At 36.9% G+C, this 20,640-nt stretch overlaps 1 protein-coding gene across 7 annotated transcripts; it reads right to left on the bottom strand.

The window, feature by feature from the left end:
- Nucleotides 1–339: 339 nt before the first annotated feature.
- Nucleotides 340–20,627, bottom strand: JKAMP (JNK1/MAPK8 associated membrane protein). 7 transcript variants are annotated; one of them, XM_001166764.7, is made up of 7 exons: nt 20,479–20,627; nt 18,264–18,337; nt 17,232–17,386; nt 9,825–10,031; nt 6,146–6,327; nt 3,803–3,879; nt 340–1,191 (listed from the first exon to the last, which is right to left on the bottom strand). In XM_001166764.7, the coding sequence occupies exons 1-7, from the start codon at nt 20,480–20,482 to the stop codon at nt 973–975; spliced, it is 918 nt and encodes a 305-aa protein (XP_001166764.1). In that variant the 5' UTR covers nt 20,483–20,627; the 3' UTR covers nt 340–972. The 7 variants fall into 7 exon arrangements, with proteins under 7 accessions (XP_001166764.1, XP_509981.2, XP_063649549.1 ...); XM_509981.8 differs by having other exon boundaries at nt 18,264–18,355; nt 20,479–20,606; XM_063793479.1 differs by lacking the exon at nt 20,479–20,627 and adding an exon at nt 19,954–20,080 and having other exon boundaries at nt 18,264–18,355.
- Between the last annotated feature and the right edge of the window lie 13 nt (nt 20,628–20,640).

Below are 20,640 nucleotides of genomic sequence, written 5' to 3'. Positions count from 1 at the left end.
TAGGTTAAGAGCTAAAAATTTCATTTTGCTTCCATGGTTGCAACCATGAGTCTTAAGGCCTTCAAAGCATAAACATCACAGAACACCTATCACAAACCACAAACCAACCACAGGAAAACCCTTTTTATACTGTGTATCTTCTGTATTTCATTAAATCTAATAAGCCATCAGTTGTAAGATGCATCCTAATTCACAGATGTCACAAAGTGAAATAAGTATCTCTGGATCAATAAAATATGGTATGTATATATACCCGAGATATGAGAGGAAACTATTTACCAGTTTGAATTACTTCCATACTATTGTGCCAAACAACAATTAAGTGTCAAAACATTGAAATTTTATGTAGGTAAGCTTTTTATTATTGTTTTCTTTACAGGAACAATAATCCAAACAAATCTTGAACCAATCTATAAACAGAAAACCTGTTATATAAATTATTATCTATTTTTGCAATACATCAAAATACTGTATTGATGAAAATAGATAACAAAAAACAATATACATCATTTCTATGTTTGCTATCAGACCCCACAAGTATGTTTGTCTTTACAATTCATTATAGGTGAAAAACAAACTGAAACACAACAGGTACGTACAATTATGCCACTGTTAAGGACTGCAGATTACACGTGTTAAAGCTTTTCTTAATAAAATGGGAACACATTGCTAGGTACACAGAAACATGATTTTGCCCTAAAGAACAGCTGAACTGTTGAGAGAAGCAAGGGCTTCCTAGCGGCCTTCCAGTGTAGCAGATAATATTACCCTGTGTAACAGAGTATTACAGAGTTTTGCATTTTCCAAGTCTATAAGTCTAACCATAAACAAAACAAAGACAAACCCAAACATTAAGATATACTGACAATCTTGTTCCCATATATGATAGAATAGTTCTCATACACTGTTAAGATTGATTTACTTCTTTATTAGGAGCACTTCTCAGGTTTTTGGCATTTCACATGTCTACACTCAGTGTCCATTGGCTCCTTCTGAGAGTATCCGTGAAGGTTCGGTAAATTTTGCAGTGAACAAGTAAAAAAGGGCTGGTGTAGGTACCAAAGCCAAAAGGGGCAAATCTTGCTCAAGTTTATCCACTCTGGAAATGGAGATTATTCCATAGGCATGAAGTAACCAGTGGCTGAAGAGAACAATAAGTCTTTTCTTTCTGACCAGAAGATCATAGCAGTTCTATATAATTTTGTAAAAGAAAGAAAAGAGAAATACAGATTATCAGGCTAAGTCAGCTGGGTAATTTAATATAACTTAATATAAAATGTATTATTTATAATCTCAGAATCATAAAATGTTTGAGCAAAAAAGACTTAAGAAATCACTCAGTCTAGCCACTCCACTTTATAGATGAGGAAAGTGAGGCTCCTAAGGTCATATAAGCACTCAGTAGAGGCATCCAGACGAAAGCCACGTCATCATGTCTCTTAAGTTCTAGTCTATGCCATCATTCACTCCTGGAAACACTATAGTTTCTTCTCAAAGATACGAACTAGAAGGGAAACTCCACTTTATGTGCTTGCTTCCTGCCCTGATCCACTGTTGCTATGGATCTACAGGTGGGAAATAGGAGGTACAGAAACCCAACCTCCTTAACCTCTAACATTCCTGGAGCGTGCTGCATGAATAGTAAGGGGGCAGAAATGACACATGAACACTCTGATTTTCTTTTAATCCTTAATACACCTGTATACTATGCAGAAATTAGAAGAATGAAATACAAAATATCTAAATGTGCTAATAAACACATTAAAACATAATTTGCAACAGGTTAGTTACTAACTTTCTCTTATTAAACAGCTCATCAACTCAACCAGTACTAAGCTGTCTTTTTCCGTTTTAGGTCCCCATTTCTGATTCATGCTAACTGAAGTATGTGAACATTTTATATAGGAGATTCACAGGGGCAGAGAAACAAATAAGTTCAAGCTAATTTAACAGTGTATAGCTAATTCTTAACTATGGATAAGCTGTAAAAATTCAAGGCCAGGCGTGGTGGCTCACCCCTGTAATCTCAGCACTGTGGGAGGCCGAGGTGGGTGGGTTATGAGGTCAGGAGTTCGAGACCAGCCTGATCAACATGGTGAAACCCCATCTACTAAAAACACAAAAATTAGCCAGGTGTGGTGGCATGCACCTGTAATCCCAGCTACTCAGGAAGCTGAGGCAGGAGAATCACTTGAACCCGAGAGGTGGAAGTTGCAGTGAGCCAAGACTGCACCACTGCACTCATGCCTAAGCGACAGAGTGAGACTCCGCAAAAAAAAAAAAAAAAAAAAAAAAAAAAAACCAAAAATCTCATTTTATTCAAATATCCAAATATCCAACTAACTATTTTCTCCCTCAAATCTTTCCCTAGAGTTGATAAAAGTGCCAAAACTAATTTTCCTATCTTCTTTAATTATATTTCAATGCTGGTTAAAGATGATTACAAAGGAAAAATGAGGATCATCTACAGATGAAAACAACTGAATAATCACTATAAAAATATTCTGTCTAGTTCCTCCACTATTACCCCACCTAAAAGTCACTATGATTCCTAGATGTTTTCCCCCACTCACTCTCTCACTAAGGTAATAGAAAAAGTGGCATCAGCAGTAACCACTCCGAAATAGTTTACAACTTATTTTCTCTTGGTTGAGTTTTCTCTTATGTTAGGAATTATGAGAAAGCACAGATCAACTGTCATGGGTAGTCTGAGACAGTTCATAGTCCCTAGATTAGCAAGTATAGGATGGAAGAGTACTGAGACACTTTATACTTTTGCTTCCTCTAGAGTTTGGCCTTAGAACAAAGAGTTCTTAAATCAGAGCCATTAACGTATTTAAAAGCAATCATTTAAATGTAATATGTATAACAGTTACTAATATATTAGTAACAATAATAAATATAATTATTTTAGAAAGAAAATGTCAGATTGCATATGAACAAATAATGTACAAGAATGCCCATTTTGATTCAAAGTTTAATGAATACATTTTTCCCTAGATATAGAGTCAAATACACTACTACTTCTCATTTGTTCTTCATGGTTTTAACCAATAGCTTAGTTCCTTAAGAATAGAATATTTGAAAATATAAACGTTATGATATGATGTTCTATTCTACCCAGTGACTATAAATGTGTCAAAAGATACTTTTTTGGCCAAAAATATTCTGAAAATAAAGACATACACAATTTTTTAAAAGGAGTTCTTTATAATAGTGGCCTTCCACTGAAATATTAAAATGTTAGAGGTACAAAATGAATACTGTGAAAAAGTAACAGTATCAGAATAATGTGGCTATTAATGTTAGCTCCAAATCTCCCAAACATTATGGGGTAAAAGTAAACATCCATAATCAGGAAAATAAAATTTGTGATAAAACACAGAAGAATATGGAATGCACAATTACTGATGACTATTAATGTTGCCATTGTAAAATAAAGTTTAAAATTAGTTCTAAATATAAAACATTTTTATGGTTTTTCTCAAAATACTGTTAAGTTTCAACATTTCAATAATTATATGTTTGCTACATGGGAAAATTATGTGAAATGACATTTCTCCTTCATGCGGGATAGTTGGGCCTGACTACTTCACTATTTTGCTAATTTCCCAGGGAAATATATAGTCCAGTACACAACTTTTCATAAAGTTAACAAGCCAAAAGCTACCAAGTGGCATCAATCTGCCAAAGATTACTAAAACAATTAGTTGTACTATATCATATCATATGGACTATTCTGATATTGAATTGTCAAATTTATCAAAAAAAGTCTTTAACAAAGGAAAAAAAGACTTCCTACCTCTATTTCAGAAGCAGACATGTACACAGCCAGAGTAACCAAAGATAACACTAATATAATGTATGGGAAGGCGTAATCTGAAAGATAAGCATTGGTATTATGTTGGAAATGAAACAAATTTTCTCAATAAACCATCAAATAAATTCAAATAGTAATTTTCCTTAGAGTCAAATCCTTTCTCAACCAGTTCTGTGAGACTTACAACCTAAGGTTCTGAGGCAGTGGCCAGCAAGCTTTTTCTGGAAAGGGCAAGATAGTAAATAGTTTCAGCCCTGCATTTCTCTGTCTCGATTACCCAGCTCTGCAGTTGTAGTGGGAAAGCAGCCATAGAGAATACATACATGAATGGGCACGGCTGTGTTCCAATAAAAACTTTATGGACAATAAAACATACATTTCATACTCACATCTAGAAATATAAGTCTTTTGATTTTTTAACCATAAAAAATTGTAAAAACTATCCTTGGGCCAGCTTTGAAGAACCTTGCCTTAAGGCATCCAGTGAATGTAAATAATTAACTTCTCTCCTCTGCATTCTAGAATAGTACCAGTTATGTACTAAATTTAGGAGAATTCAAAAAATGGTCAAATAATTTTCTGTGTTTTGTGGTCAAGGTGGGGAACCTCAGTTGAAAAAGGTTATCTATAAGAGTAACTCAGCTTTAATTAATCTTTAGAAAAGGTCATTTAGCAATAAACCTTAAAGGATAAAGAGATCATTCAGTATTCTTAATATCAAAAATCCTGCAATCTCTACTTTAAATACAGTACAGTAATACTTTAAGCAAATTTTTTCCTCTAAAACACCACTTTTCTCTTAAAATGTTTCAAATTTATAACACACTAAAATAAATGGACAAATTGAGAAAAAAACTTTGAATTTTTTTCATACATTATTTGTAAATGACTTCAGTTTATGAAACTACTTATCATTGCAGTAGAACCCATTTGGAACAATTTCAAATGTTAACTCAGGATTCAGCAGCTAGAAACTGAATTATCTATACAGGCCTGATTCCAACTTACTAAAGAACTGAATGACTTATTTGACATTTATAACTTTTTATTTCATAGACAGTTATTAGGTCCTCAATCAACTTTTCAAAACGAAACAAAACAAAAACTCTACTTAACTTATAAGTAGCTAAACAATGTTGCTAATGATACAAATTTAAGACCTGGTAGTAAAAAGCCATATACAGTAAAAAGGAATAAAGAGGAAGTTTCTAACTAAGCCCAAATTAGTGCAAATCAGTGCAAATGTAATCATGTCACTCTTCTGCCTAAATCCTTTTAAGAACAGGTCCCTATTCCCTAGAGCAAGAATGGCAACCTCAAAAGACAGAGAGGGTAGCCAGGAAGGTATAAGGGAATGGGCCAAATGAAACGGAAATAGAGGAGCTAGAGGGAACTATAGATTTTCAAATCCTGTGCAGGCCAAATGAAACAGTTCATCTGTAAACCAGAATATGGCAGATAACAGAATTTCTGGTTCCCTTGGTCTTACCCTCAAGCCCCACCATCACCTTGAACCAAATTACATTCCCAAACTATATTACCAAATTACATTACCAAGCTCCATATAAAGGATGGTGTCCAACATCCTTGGGACGTTCAATGTCACATATTCAAAAGAACCACACTACATTTTCTCAGCCACTGGCTTGCCTGCTTTATCTCCTGGTAGTAAGTGAGGTTTTTAACAGTGAATTTGTCTTATTCTTTTGAGTCACAGTTTGGTCTAAATGGTTACTAAACAAATGAATTAATGGTTACATTAAAATAAAAGATATATTGAGGACTTTTTACTATAAAAGGTTTTCATAAATACACTTAGAAACCTAAGACCCTACTTAATAATAAACAGTATACATTATCAAGACTAATTTTCATAAATTCCTAAATAAAAACCAGTTTTTATTTCTTATTACATACTTAGATTTTTAAAATATTTTAATTTGGTCATGAACTTCAAATGCAAAGAGAGGTGGGCGGATCATGAGGTCAGGAGATCGAGATCAATGTGGCCAACATGGTGAAACCCCGTCTCTACTAAAAAAAAATACAAAAATTAGCTGGGTGTGGTGGCACGTGCCTGTAGTCCCAGCTACTTGGGAGGCTGAGGCAGGAGAATCAATTGAACCGAGGCGGAGGTTGCAGTGAACCGAGATCATGCCACTGTACTCCAGCCTGGTGATAGAGTGAGATTCCATCACAAAAAAAAAAAAAAAAAAAAGGATTAAACAAACTATCTTAAGGAAAAAGCTCCAAAATTAAATCTAGAGGAAATATTACTACATACAATAATAAATACATTGCATTGACTTTACCCATCAAACTTACATAAAAGGCCTCCACCAACTGCCTGAAGCACGGTTAAAATTGGGAAGAAGTAAAGTGCAGCATAAATACTTTTAAATCGATCAGATTTCCCTAACCCACATGCAATCTTCTTCACCAGAAGAGGTCGGAGCAGCATCATTAATACCAAGCAGAATGCATAATAGATAAATACAATGGTATATCTGTAAAATAAAATAGAGAATTTGTAACATCAAAAATGTTTTAAAAATGTTTTTAATCTTGATCATTTTTAAATGAAAGAGCCTAAAAAAGGTTTAAAAAGCATATTTACTCTATCCATTGGATATTCAGATTGGCGGAAAGCTGGCCAAACAGGCTGTCATACACGGCTAGCAAGGGTACAATGGTTGCTTTCTTAGGCAGTCTGGAAATATGTACCAAAAATCCTAAAACTGTTTATCCCTTTTGATTCAGCAATTTTACCTGTAGAAATTTATCCAAGGGAAACCACCAGGGATACATAAAAAAACCTACCGTACAAGGATTTTTATTGAATCACTTATAATAAAGTCCAGAAGAAAATAAATATTCAAATGTAAGAAACTGGTTATATTTTATAGTATATTCATGCTGCAATATTATGCAGACATAAAAATCTAGTTATGAAATAAATGTTAACAAAATTAACTGTGCCTAATACATTAAATGCCAACAACTTACAAGATAGCATGTCATAGTATAGCCTTAATATTCCTTAAAATGCATACACATGCAGAAATAAAACTGGAAAGATAAAATTTGTAGCAGAATCATCTCAAGGAATAGAATTACAGATTATTTTATTCTGTGTGTGCTTTTATTCTGTTTTTGAATGTCCCATTTTTAATGTAATTTTTATAATCAGAAAAAAAAAGCTGTAGAAAGAGCTATGTGTCACCAGATTTCTAGCACTTTATTTTGAATAATAGGACTTTTATCCACATAGTTCTACCTTAATTTTCCTGAGTATTTTCAAATCATTTTTACTATCTTGCTACTCAAACCCTCTCCCTATACAGGGGAGTGTCCTAGGAAGTCAGCAGTCATTTCAGATCACGGACCACATGCTTCCTCCCCACACAGCATCATGATACCATAATCCTGTGTTCCTATGATGCTTTTAGGTTCAGTCCTGTATAGTAATGCATTAGTACATGTTTGATCTCTTGGGTGATAATTTTTTTGTCTTGTTATACCACCCCCAAACAACATCAAAAGAAAACAAAATCTATCCATTCCTGCAACTTGTAGTTCCTTAAGAGCTCTAAAAAAGATGATTTTAATCAAGAGGAAACCATTATGTGTTACCTCTTCTAATGAATTAGTTTCCTAGTCTTGTTTGCTACCTCTTATCAACAGCAAAAGAAAAAAAATCTGTCCATTCCCACAACTTGTAATTCCTTAAGAGCTCCAAAAAGATTCACTTTAATCAGGAGGAAACCATCCTGTGTTTCTCCAAATGAACTAGGAAACTAGTTTCTGGAAGTGATTACGTTTCCCACTCCTGCCTTCCCCAGAAGACCTCATCCCATTCCACTCTTCCCCTCTTTCAATCCATGCTGCCTACATGTGGGGATAGTTTAAATTTGACAAACTAAAGCTAATTACTGCTACAACAGTAATAACTGCTCATTTTCCATAACTCATTCTTAAAGTTTTAGTAATGTAAAAGTTATTTTTTTGCAGTAAGTTATAATGATAGAAGCTTACATGTTTTTTCATGCCTCATCTGTTTCCCCTTAAAACTATAATTATCAGTAAAGTCCTGTGGTATTTTTCAATTTGTAAGAAACTAGGCTATATATACATTGGGAAAAACAGCCTTCATTTGTCAATGCACTAGTGTTCCAAAGGTTTCTGGTAATTGTGTGCTATTGCTTTTTGTTGACTTGCAAAAAAAAAAAAAAAAATTACTATGACTTGTGGTAGCCCTACAACCTTCGGAAGTGCTTAGCCCAGTCTGACCATACATTTATATTTAGAATGCTTAGGTAAATAAATAATATGCCTAAACCCAATGCTGTAAGATACTATATAATATCTCATAATTTTAAAAATCACTGTTTTGTATAATTAATAAAACAAGGCAGGCAAGCTGTTCTACAATGACTGTTGGTAAGGGTGCTGAGGAAGAAAAACAAACAATCTTGATTCAGGGATAGTGAATAGACAAAAAATGTCCTAATCAATGAAGCTGTGTGATGATTCTGATTGACAGAGAGTGCTGCCACAAGATTCTTAGGCTACACTCAATTCAGCAGAAAAAGTGCTATAATAAATTAGAAGTGACTATTACAGGTGCAGATGAGGGTTGGTAATACCTGTTTGCCATTTCTCTTCTAATCTTATATTTTCTGACCCTCCTACTGTGATAGGCTTTATAAATATTACAATAAATAACATAAATGAGACTATCGGTAAATAAGTCTGATTTTGTTTTAAATAAGATTACATTATATCTTATTTAAATATAATATTCAATTCATTTATTAAGTTTTCCAAATAGGACCACGTTAAGTTATGCAAGGCCTCAGGAGAGTTATATGACAAGAGGGTAATTAATGCTTAGAGTTAAGCTCTACGAATCAATGAATCAACAAAAAGGACATTATCAGTGTTTTATATAGTATTTTATATATAAATTATAGCAATATATATATCTATAAAATAATTTGCCATACCTAAGAACTGGCAGGGAGAGGCCGGGCACAGTGGCTCACGCCTGTAATCCCATCACTTTGGGAGGCCAAGGTGGGTAGATCACTTAAGGCCAGGAGTTCAAGACCAGCCTGGCCAACATGGCAAAACCCCGTCTCTCTACTAAAAATACAAAAATTAGCCAGGCATAGTGGCACATGCCTGTAATCCCAGCTACTTGGAAGGCTGAGGCACAAGAATCACTTGAACCCAGAAGGCAGAGGTTGCAGTGAGCTGAGATCTCGTGCCACTGCACTCCAGCCTGGGTGACAGAACGAGACTCTGTCTCAAAAACAAACAAAAAACTGGCAGGTAGAAAAGAAGATTTTCATTTTTTCTAAGATATCTGGTTGTTTTGTACCTATTTGCATTTCTATGTTTTTGATGTTTTATTATTAAGAACTTGCTCAAAAAGGACTAATTTCCCTAAGCATATTATGTACTGAAAGCCTGCTACAATTATGAGAATATAAATACCAGACTTCTATTTTCCCTTTCCCCCAAAAAATATCAAAATGAATTTGATTCATTTTCTAGTTCTAGAATTTACAAAAATTCATAAAAATTCTGAAACTGGAATAGTCTGGCATAATTGCATACAGAATTTTATGAATTTAATATTTTGAAAACAAAACATTCTAACAGAAATTACACTTATTTGGGGAGAAAAAAAGAAAAAACACTAATCCAAACACTGTAATAATGCCATTTACTATAAAGTGCCTCCTATATGTAAGTTATATGGTATCTAGAATGTGTGGATTAATTTAATCCTCACGACACCTTATAAGGATCATTATTCCCATTTTACCAAAGAGAAAACTGAAGTTACAAGAGGCTGTTTACATGTTCAAGGTAATAAAGCTGCTGGCAGACCCAGAACTCAAACCCACACCTGTTTTTGTCTCCAAACGCCATAAAATCTATAATAATCCTCAGAGATTTAAAAAAAAAATGATCTTAAGTCGAAATAAACACTTACAGTGGGTAGACGGCTTCATGAGTACAGTGTACTGTGGTAACGTAATCTGGACTTGGGTTGTAAAGCATCGTGTACCAGTCAGAAAGCATCAATACTCGACATGAACGAATATAAAGAACACCAACTGGATCACTCACAAGTAAGGTGATAATAGCTGCCATGCTGCATTCAAATAATGCAGTGATGTGTTGGAAAAGTGCGCTGGAACTAGAGAAGGAAAAGAGGCATGATTACTAGAAAAATTGCAATATTTAAATGGCTTTAATAAAACATGTACATGTGTCAAGATACAGATTTCTAAATCTATAAGAAAAGTCAAACAAAAACTACTCAAGAGTATAACCTTTTTTTCTCAAAAGGGATAAATAACACTGTAGCAGTATTATCTAAATGTGTAACAGAAAAGCAGAAATTATATCTACCCTGCATCTTTAGTATCTTGCCAAATTGTTGCTAAAAATTTCTTAGTTATCTGTGTATCATTTTAATCTTAATATGCACATAAAAGATGGTATGTAACGTGTTTGTTAGAAAGTACAGTAATTATAATATTATAAGCTCATCTCCTACCCAATAACTAGAACACTGTCAACAATTTGTAACTACTTCTTTGTTCTTCCCCATCCATACCTCTGTCTCTCCCTTAGAGGCAACCATGTACCAAACTGCTTTTACCACTTTTTTCCAGAAAGTTTTTATCCCAATTGTATTTATGCTTCACAACTATTCTGGTTAGTTTTGCTTATTTTTGAATGATATCACACTAATGGAAGTCTTCTGAGATTTTTTTTCTACTCAAAATTACATTTCCAAGTTTCATCCATGTTATTGCTTATAGCTGAGGTTCAGTCATTTTTGCTATTGTGTTAGGATTCCACTGTGTGACAATACTGTGATTTGTTTATCCATTCTGTGGTTAGTTAAATGTGTTGCAAATGTGTACCTCTGTTTGTGGGCTCAATTTTCACTTTCTTTGTGAAGCCTTTTTATAAACATGTTCTAAATTTTAATACACCAGGCTTTTATTTTTTTTTCTACTTAGCAGTTTAAATGTTTTAAAAAGTCCTTCCACACCCTGAGATGTGTGTGTATCACACACACACACACAAATTTTCTTCTAAAAATTTTAAGGTTTTGCTTTTCACATTTATCTTTAATTCACCTAGAAGAGATTTCTGTGCCTAACATAAGGTAGGATCTAACTTTACATTTTCCCATTTGAATTGCCAATTGTCCCAGCAGCAGCATTTTACTGAACAGGTACTCCTTCCCACCCCTACCTTCCCAACTAATTTGCCATGGCACTTCTTTCATATAAAGTTTCATATATAATTGTCTGTGTTTTGGGTCTCTATTCTGTTTCTTGAGTCCATTTATCTATTCCTGAGCCAGAAGAATAATATGATCATAATCCTTGATGTCACATACATTTTTTCTACTTCTTTGGTGGTCTTGGCTATTCCTGGCCCTTTGCTCTTCCATATAAATTTTAAAATTGGCTTGTCAAGTGCTCAGATAAATCCTATGTAACTTAATGGTCTGAGCTATGTCACAGTACTTGTACTGTACGTGGAATATAGGAAATAGTTTCATATATTTATCTTATAGTCAACCTTTTTATTAAACTGTCTTGTTATTTCTAATATCTAGTCTATAGGTGATTTTGAGTTTTCTACTTGAACACTGTTTCCATTATGTATCATTGCATAGCAAACTACCTCAATACTTAGTGGCTTGAAACAAGAACCACTGATCATTTCTCACTATTTTGTGATGTGACTGGGCTCAACTGGGCAGTTCTTTCTGCTCCACATGGTGTCAATTTGGGAAGCACTCGTCTAGAGGCTTGACCATGCTGCAGCATTTAAAAGGACTAACTCACATGGCTGCAGTAAGTGCTGGCTGTTAGCTGGAAGCACAACCAAGGCTGTTAACAGGTGTGCCTTGGTTCTCTTCCATATGGCTTCTCTTTTGTTTTCAGTATTCTGCAGTTTAATTATGATGCATGTAGGTGTGAATTTCTGTTTATTCTGCTTGGGATGTGTTTTGCTTCTGGGATCTGTGAATCGGTTTCTCATTATTTTTGTAAAACCTGAAGCCAGTTATCTCTTAAAATACCAGCTCTCCTTGGCTGGGCGTGGTGGCTCACGCCTGTAATCCCAGCACTTTGGGAGGCCGGGGCGGGTGGATCACGAGGTCAGGAAATCAAGACCATCCTGGCTAACACAGTGAAACCCCGTCTCTACTAAAGATACAAAAAAATTGGCCGGGCGTGGTGGCAGGCGCCTGTAGTCCCAGCTACTCGGGAGGCTGAGGCAGGAGAATGGCGTGAACCTGGGAAGCGAAGCTTGCAGGGAGGCGAAACTTGCAGTGAGCCGAGGTCGCACCACCGCACTCCAGCCTGGGCAACAGAGCAAGACTCGTCTCAAAAAAAAAAAAAAAAAAAAATAGCAGCTCTCCTTCATAGTCTCTATTTTTCCAGAGACCCTAATTAGATACTTTGGGCAAAGACTTAACAAAACATTTATGCTGTGCATGAGAATCTGGGCTTCAGGTAACTCTCTAGCTCTTTTCCTCTGGAAGCCTGATAAGGATAGAATGTCAACTATATTGCTAGGCAACAATGCTTATGATACAAATGATCCTTGCCTGGTAAATTATATCTTGACTGGGGAGAACCATAAATGAACTATAAATGCCTGATGGGGATACCATGGTTTGGCTTTCTTGAGTTCAGTGACTCTTATAATTGGCATGTCACTTGCAGGACCCCAGAAGTTCATGGAATGGTTATAAGAGAGACTGGCTTCTGTGAGGTGTAAGACTTTAAGCCTGGACCACTCCCACACCTACCCAACATGGATCTCACCTTCTTGCACCTGATTTTCCATCTCCTTCTTTCTCAGTGCAATATTCCATTATTTATATGCATTTTTTTCTAGTTCACTAATTCTATCTTCAACTGTTTAATCTGCTGACTACCTTTTTTTTTATTTTGGCAAGTATAAACTTTCATTTCTAAAAGTTTCCTTTTCTTCCCCATCACATGTATTTATTCCTAATAATCTTATTGTTATGGACAGCTTGTGACTACATCCTTACTTTCTTTATAGGTAGCAGTTACATATCCTGTAGGTGAAAGTCCATTATCTGTGTCCTCTCAGAGCATAAATATATTGTTTGTTGCATGTACCAATAAGTCCTAGTGCTATTTTATTTAGTAACCACAGACTATGAGGCCATTACTAGATTTTAATGAGCAAGAGTCTTATAGGGTTAAATTGAGAATGGGGAAGCTTTCCAGCAAAGAGGCTCTGCTACTTTTGTCAGCAGCCATGGCCACTACTACCTTAGGCTTCAGGCCCTTGAGGGTCTAGTCTCAGCAGAGGCTACCCAAGATTCAGTATCCAGATAACACTGCTGCTACCAGCAATTGACCTCAGACAACCCTCTCATCCCAACTGCCTGCCTTGTCATTCTGGCCTAACTCAGGGTGGGCTGGTTTGTGTTTTGAAAGAGAAGAGTTCCTGGAGATCTCTCCATCTCCAGCTGGGACCAGCAATGTCTCACATGGTTTATCTTTCCCAGGCTTTAGTTATTTCATGCAGGTGGGTCACTTGGAGCTCCTAATTAACTCACATTGTTGGAAACAGAACTCCTGTGCCATTTTACAAAGATGAAAACACTGAAAACATAAATAAACACACATTCACATTACATAATTTGACATTTTGCTTCCTTATAGAATTAATATTTTCAGAGGCAAAATCCCAACTTCATTATTTCTTGCCATTACTTTGATAACCTTCTTAACTGGTCTTCTTGTCATGTTCTCTTTCAACCTATCTACAGCCAGACACATAATCTTTACAAAATGAAATACAATTTTAGAACTCCTCTCATTAAACTAATTTTGAGTCTTTTTGTCTTTCTGGAAAAATACCCCTCACCAGCATCGTCTTCTATATTTCCTGGCCATGCTAAATGACTTTAAGTTCACTTGTGCCTCCACACATCTGGGCATGCATCACCCTCCACCTCAAACACATTTTACCTATCTGCCAAACCATGCATCCTTCCAGATCAGCTCAGGGGTTATCCCCAGTTTTTATGAACATTTGTTAAGACACCTCCAGCCCCCATCTATTTGGACTGTAAGTGCAAAATTTCAGGAAACTGTAAGAGATGGCCCTTGTGGTCCTTGTTACCAATTTCCTAGGCAAAGCACAGTTGTACAACTCCCTCTTTTTAAACCCACCTCCTTTCCTGTCTGAGCATTAGTCACTCCTCGCCTTCCCTCAAACCACCCTCTAGTCTCTGCTTCAAGTCTCTCCCTCAAAACATAGCTGACGTCTGAATTCAAACGCATTTGGTGAAGACATACCTATGCCTGTTAGCTCTTCTTTACTGTGGGCTGAGAACTTCCCACCAATTGACTGGACAATTATTCTATTTCAGCTTTGTCATATCTCTTTTCTCACCCCATCTCTCATCATTCTATTAATATAACAGAAATTAAAAACTGGATGAAAGCTGCTATTTTTAAAGTATTTTTATAAATTATTCTAAAAAATTATAAATGCTTTCCCAATGTAAATAACCACCCTGGATTTATTAGGTAGGCCCCAGAAAACTGCTGATTCTTTCTATCTGACCATCCTTTCCATTTCCATTCCAACTACCATAGTCTATTTCTTTGACAACAGTCTTCTATTAAATATCTCACCTCTAATCTACCTACCCTCCACAGAAATTTTCTTCCTAAAATATACATCAAATGATGCCACTTCCATACACCAGACCTTCACCAATAAATGATTCACTCAAATACGGAGTGATTTTTTTGGATGCTCATTCCCTCCAAATCTCATGTTGAAATGTAATCCTCAGTGAGGTGGGGCCTAGTGGGAAGTATTTGGGTCATGGGAGTGGAAGCCTCATGAATGACTTGGAGCTGTGCTCACAGTAATGAGTGAGTTCTCACTCTGTGAGTTCATGTGAGATTTGGTTGTTTAAAAGATCCTGGTGGCTGGGCATGGTGGCTCACATGTATAATCCCAGCACTTTGGGAGGCTGAGGCAGGAGGACTGCTTGCGCCCAGGAGATCGAGACCAGCCTGGGCAACATAGAGAGACCCTGTCTCTACAAAATATAAAAAATTAGCAGGGTATGGTGGTACACGCCTGTAGTCCAAGCTACTTGGAAGGCTGAGATGGGAAGATCACTTGAGCCTAGGAAGTCAAGGTTGCAGTAACCAGTGATCACACCACTGCAATACAGCCTAGGTGACAAACCAGGACATTGTCTCGAAAAATAAAAACGAAAAGATAAATTAAAAAATTAATAAAACATTAAAAAAAATGAAAGAGGTACCTCCTCCCCCTATCACCATGTGGTTCCCCTTTGCCTCCTCCCTCCTCTCACACTGGTTCCCCTTTGCCTTCTGCCATGATTGTAAGCTTCCTCAAGCCATCACCAGAAGCAGATGCCAGTACTATGCTTCATGTACAGCCTGCAAAACCATGGGCCAATTAAACCTCTTTTCTTTATAAATTACCCAGTCTCAGGTATTCCTTTATAGTAATGGAAATGGACTAACAGAAAACTGAAACTGAAGGGTAGGGCAGTGCTATAAAGATACCCAGCTTTGGAGCTGGGTACCAGGCAGAGGCTGAAAGTGTTTGGAGGTCTCAGAAGAAGACAGGAAGGTGAGGGAAAGCGTGGAACATCTTAGAGCCTTAAGTGGTTGTGACCAAAATGCTGACAGAAATGTAGACAGTGAAGGCCAGGCTGATGAGGTCTCACATGGAAATAAGGAAGTTATCAGGAACTGTAGTAAAGGTCATCCATATTATGCCCTAGCAAAGAACTCTGCTGCATTGTGTCCATGTCCTAGGCATCTGTGGAAGTTGGAACTTAATAGTGATGACTTAGGGTATCTAGTGGAAGAAATCATTAAGCAACAAAACATTCAAGATGTGCTGTGGCTGCTTCTAACAGCCTATGATCAGATAGATGTGGGAGCAAAGGAATGACTTAAAAATTGGGACTTAAAAAGGAAAGCGGAGTCTAAAAGTTTGGAAAATTTGCAGCATGGCCATGTGGTAGAGAAGAAAAGAGCATTTTCAGGAGAGGAATTCAACCAGGCTGTACAGCAACTTGCTAGAGAGGTTAGCATGGCTAAAAGAGAGCCAAGTGCTAATAGCCAAGACAATGAGAAAAAGGCTCGAAGGCATTTCAGAAGTCTTTCAGACTGCCTGTCCGACCACAGGCCCAGAGGCCTAGAAGGAAAGAATAGAAAGTAGGCTGTCTTCCTTATTTTTCTCTTTTAATTGAGCACTCTTTGTTGTTTTGTTGTTGTTTTGTTTTTAGTACTCAACTTTCTGAGTGACTTTTAAACTGAAATCAGAAGGAAAAGAAGGTAGCTAGGTAACAAGCTGCAGTCAGATGAAGAGAGTATTTCAGACAGCAGAAAGAGTTTGGAGGAAGGGAAAGAACCTAAAGTAGGAAAGATCCTGAGAAGTTGGAGGAACTAAAAGAAAATCAGTAAGGCAGAATTTGACTTCCCATTCCCAGCAGATTAAAGTTCACATGCTTATCAAGAACCTTCACATTCTGGCCTCAACCTATCTTTCCTACTCCCCTTTATATTACTTTTCTTCATTTGCAACCCACTCTTGACTACCCCAGATTACTTCCATTCCTGCCTACCACAGATCACATATTTCATACCTCTATGCCATTATTCATGCTGTTTCTTCTGCCTAAAATGTTCCTTTTTTGAAATCTTTCAGATCCCATGAGGCATAATTTATCTATTCTTTGTAACTCCAGAGTACTTTGTTTATAACTCTTCCACTACATTTCTAAGACTGATTTATAATTATGTACACACTTGTTTTCTCCACAAGATTATGACTATAAGCCATGTCAGTTATTTTTATATCTCCTTCCCTGATCTTCCAAACATAAAATGCAGTGCTTAGTAAATGTGTGCTGATTTAATATGTTAATATGAGTTTTTGTATTAGGTTACAGCTATATCATTTTTAACTACATTGTACTAGATTATTAGTATTAAATTACAAAGAATGTGTTCCATAACAATAAATAGCTTGTAATCATAACCAATTTTGTGTAGAAAACCAATAAGGATTATAGTTGAGAATTAAAAGTATTCCTTCAAGATCACTGAGAGTAAAACAGACTAAGGACAGTTCCCTTAAAAATTACTAAGTCATGCCCTATTGTTAAGTTTTCTTGTCACAGTTAAGAATAATCTGAAGATAAAGAAAAACATGTTTACCACTTTTAAAACAGAAGAAGCATAATTACTTAATAAGGTCTTCTGAGTGATAATTATTCCAACATTAGTCCAGCCAGATATGTTCATAGAAATGTGCTAACCTCTTTTTCCCCGAGTACCATTCAATGAAGAACCAATGTAAAACCAGAGGAAGCATTGCCATAAATCCAAGATAGAGCCAATCATAAAGTTCAGGAGATTCTGTGCAAGGCTGACAATATTTCTGTGCATTCGTTCTCTGTCCTCTTGGGCATACCTATAATATATAAAACCAATATTTTGTGTACAGATATTATTTTACAACACTAACACCCCCCCACCCCCCCAAATCATTCTATAAGACATCCCATTTCAGTTTAAATATTTAAGTTTACATGTGCAGCTTTTAGAAATAAAAAAGAGGGCATAAGTAAAATAAAAAGAAATCTATATTGTATGTGCTATATTTGTACAATGCTCTTAGAAGATTCCTTTTACTAAGTTACTAAAATAGTTGACTAACATTCAATGAAAAACCTAGTTATTAACATTATATAAGAATAACTGCAGATAAATGTTCTGGATTCATGATGTTCAACTTACTGTACAAGACACGGTACCAAATCATAAATTAGAAATTATTATAAAATTATTAAATGTTTTAAAAAATAATATAGACATCAAAATGCCAACATAAACAATGACTATATTAATGCCTCCATATTCTTTTATATTTCCTTATTTTATTTTTTTTTTGAGACGGAGTCTCCCTCTGTTGCCCACGCTGGAATGCAGTGGTGCAATCTTGGCTCACTGCAACCTCCACCTCCTAGGTTCAAGCAATTCTCCTGTCTCAGCCTCCCGAGTAGCTGGGACTACAGGCGCACACAACTATGCCCAGCTAATTTTTTTCTATTTTTAGCAGAGATGGGGTTTCACCATATTGGTCAGGCTGGTCTCGAACTCCTGACCTCCAGTGATCTACCCACCTAGGCTTCCCAAAGTGCTGGGATTACAGGCATGAGCCACTGCGCCTGGTCCTCCATATTCTTTAATAAATTAATGAGTATAATAACAAAAAATGTTGTATGTGAAAATATTTCAAAAGCAAATAGATTTTACAAAATGAAATAAGATACAAACATAAGACTTACCCCACATTCTCCATATATTTCAGTTGAGCCATTTTTAAATAATAGGGTCTTCCCACAATAAAGTCCAAGGCATGCTGGTTGAATATCGACAGCTTTTTAAAAACAAATGCCAGTATAGTAACATCTTTTGTGATAATAAAAAAAAATTGCAATAATAGCTGAAGCATTTGGCAAAAATAACAGTTTCAAATTTTTGAATAATATGTATTAGACAAAAGTCTTGAAGCATTTTTAAATTTACATTTCTCCTTTTACACTGTGACACTGCAGACAGTTATCCTGGAACCTTGCTGTTAATACCGTGCCTTATGATTAAGGTCCTCAACCAGCAGAGCAGGATCTATCCCCAGGACTCAAAGCCTAACCCGGTATGATTAGAGGATACTTCTGAGTTTAACTGATTATAAAGTTCAAATATACATATATTTTTAAATTAGAGCACCAGTAGAGGGTCACCACCTTGTATTTTGCCCAGTCAGGACATTAAGCACCCACATGTAGACACACAATTATCATTATCACCTATGTTCATAACAGAACACATTTTCACATGGGAAAAGCAGAGAGAACATAATTTCATAACAAAGGTATGCAAATTACCTTTATAAAAAGTTTCCTACATTGTCCTAGCTTTTATCATTTTTGTGGAGGATAAGTGAAAATTTCATCAAGGCTGTCACTGGGCCAATATTTTAGAAACCACTGCATTAAAATTAAGCCCCTGATCTAAAGGCTTAGGGGAAAAGCAGCTATTCCTTACTTAAAAAAAACCCCAACAACTAAGAACCTAATACATTGTCTTTGACCTTATTCACAAGAAATTATGGAAGTTTTCTTCATCAGTGACATCTGATTCCCTTCATTCATTTATTGATTAAAACAAACAAACAGGCTCGGTGAGGTGGCTCACGCCTGTAATCCCAGCACTTTGGGAGGCCGAGGGGGGCAGATCATGAGGTCAGGAGTTCCAGACCAGCCTGGCCAAAATGGTGAAACCCCGTCTCTATTAAAAATACAAAAATTAGCCTGGCGTGGTGGCGCGCGCCTGTAGTCCCAGCTACTGGGGAGGCTGAGGCAGGAGAATCGCTTGAACCCAGGAGGCAGAGGTTGCAGTGAGCCGAGATCGCGCCACTGCACTCCAGCCTGGGCTACAGAAGGAGACTCCGTCTCAAAACAAACTGCGGTCTACATGTGAATTAATTTGAAAAATTATGCATCTTTTTGACTATTCTTGAACAATCATTTCCCAAATTATTCACGAATTCACAATCTAGACTGCCTGGTCTACAGTGCCTTCTCTCCTTTCACATTCAAGCAGACTTTTTACTTCCTTCTCCTTATGCTGCTGAGAGAAAAAGAGAAGCAGCATTGAATAATATTCCTCCAGTTTAACATTTTCGCTTTTAACAAATTTCGGACTTAGCTTTTTAAACCCACTGGCCTCTTTAATGGGCGCTTATTTTTTTTGTAACCAATTGTAATCACAATGTTCTAAATTAATACATGAAAATGAATATTTCAGGTTTTTCAAGAATGCAGAAGTTAAGGAATTGGAAACTTCTGTATGGGCTTTACATCTAGTAGATGCTTAATAAATACACGTGAATATCAATAATCTAAAGTTTCTCAAAATCCAAGGCCTGAAAACCAGTATGATAAACTGAACTGAAATAAACAGCCTATCACTTACTAAGCAAAACCCAGGCTCCAAGCGACTGTTGAATTTCTCCTTTCATTTCCTTTAGCGAACGATGGCTAAAGTTTTAAGATTCCATTTTTTTGCAGCGGTCCTGCCCTTTGTGACGGGCGCTATAAATCTACGTTTGAGGTTGAAGCAGTAGACAAATTATGCAGCAACTTGCTTCTGCTTTACTGTTTTTTCTGCACTATCACCCGCGTTTTCAATTCCGAAGTCAACCCTCAAGCAAGTGTTCCCTCGACATTAAACTAAGGGACTGAAGAGACATTTCGGACCAAACAACAAAGACCTGGCCTTTCGCCGCAGACAGCGCGCCTCCCCTAGTAGCCCGTTGGGGACAGAGACCACCCCAACCCGGCAGGAGTGCGGAGCCCGGCCCGAGGGCGGGCGGGGTCAAGGGGCGAGCCTGCGCCGCCAACCGAAGACCGCCTACAAAGAGCCGAGCCCGAGGCCAGCCGTGTAGGAAAGTAGCCGGGACTACCAGAAACGCTTCCCGGGATCTTGGCGACCACTCACCCATGGGCCGCCTGAAGGTTTTTTTCGAGAAGCACTAGATCAGCGGATCTGGCAGCTGCACCAAACATCCGGGCCACAGCGAGCTCGGCGGCTCCGCCTCCCGGTAACCCGGGCGACCGCTCCGAAGTTCCTCCCTCGCTTCCGGGTTTAGGCTCCGAGACC

The sequence above is a fragment of the Pan troglodytes genome, chromosome 15 (assembly GCF_028858775.2).
Source record: "Pan troglodytes isolate AG18354 chromosome 15, NHGRI_mPanTro3-v2.0_pri, whole genome shotgun sequence".
Classification (NCBI taxonomy): domain Eukaryota; kingdom Metazoa; phylum Chordata; class Mammalia; order Primates; family Hominidae; genus Pan; species Pan troglodytes.
This window is presented reverse-complemented; position numbering and strand designations above follow the sequence as displayed.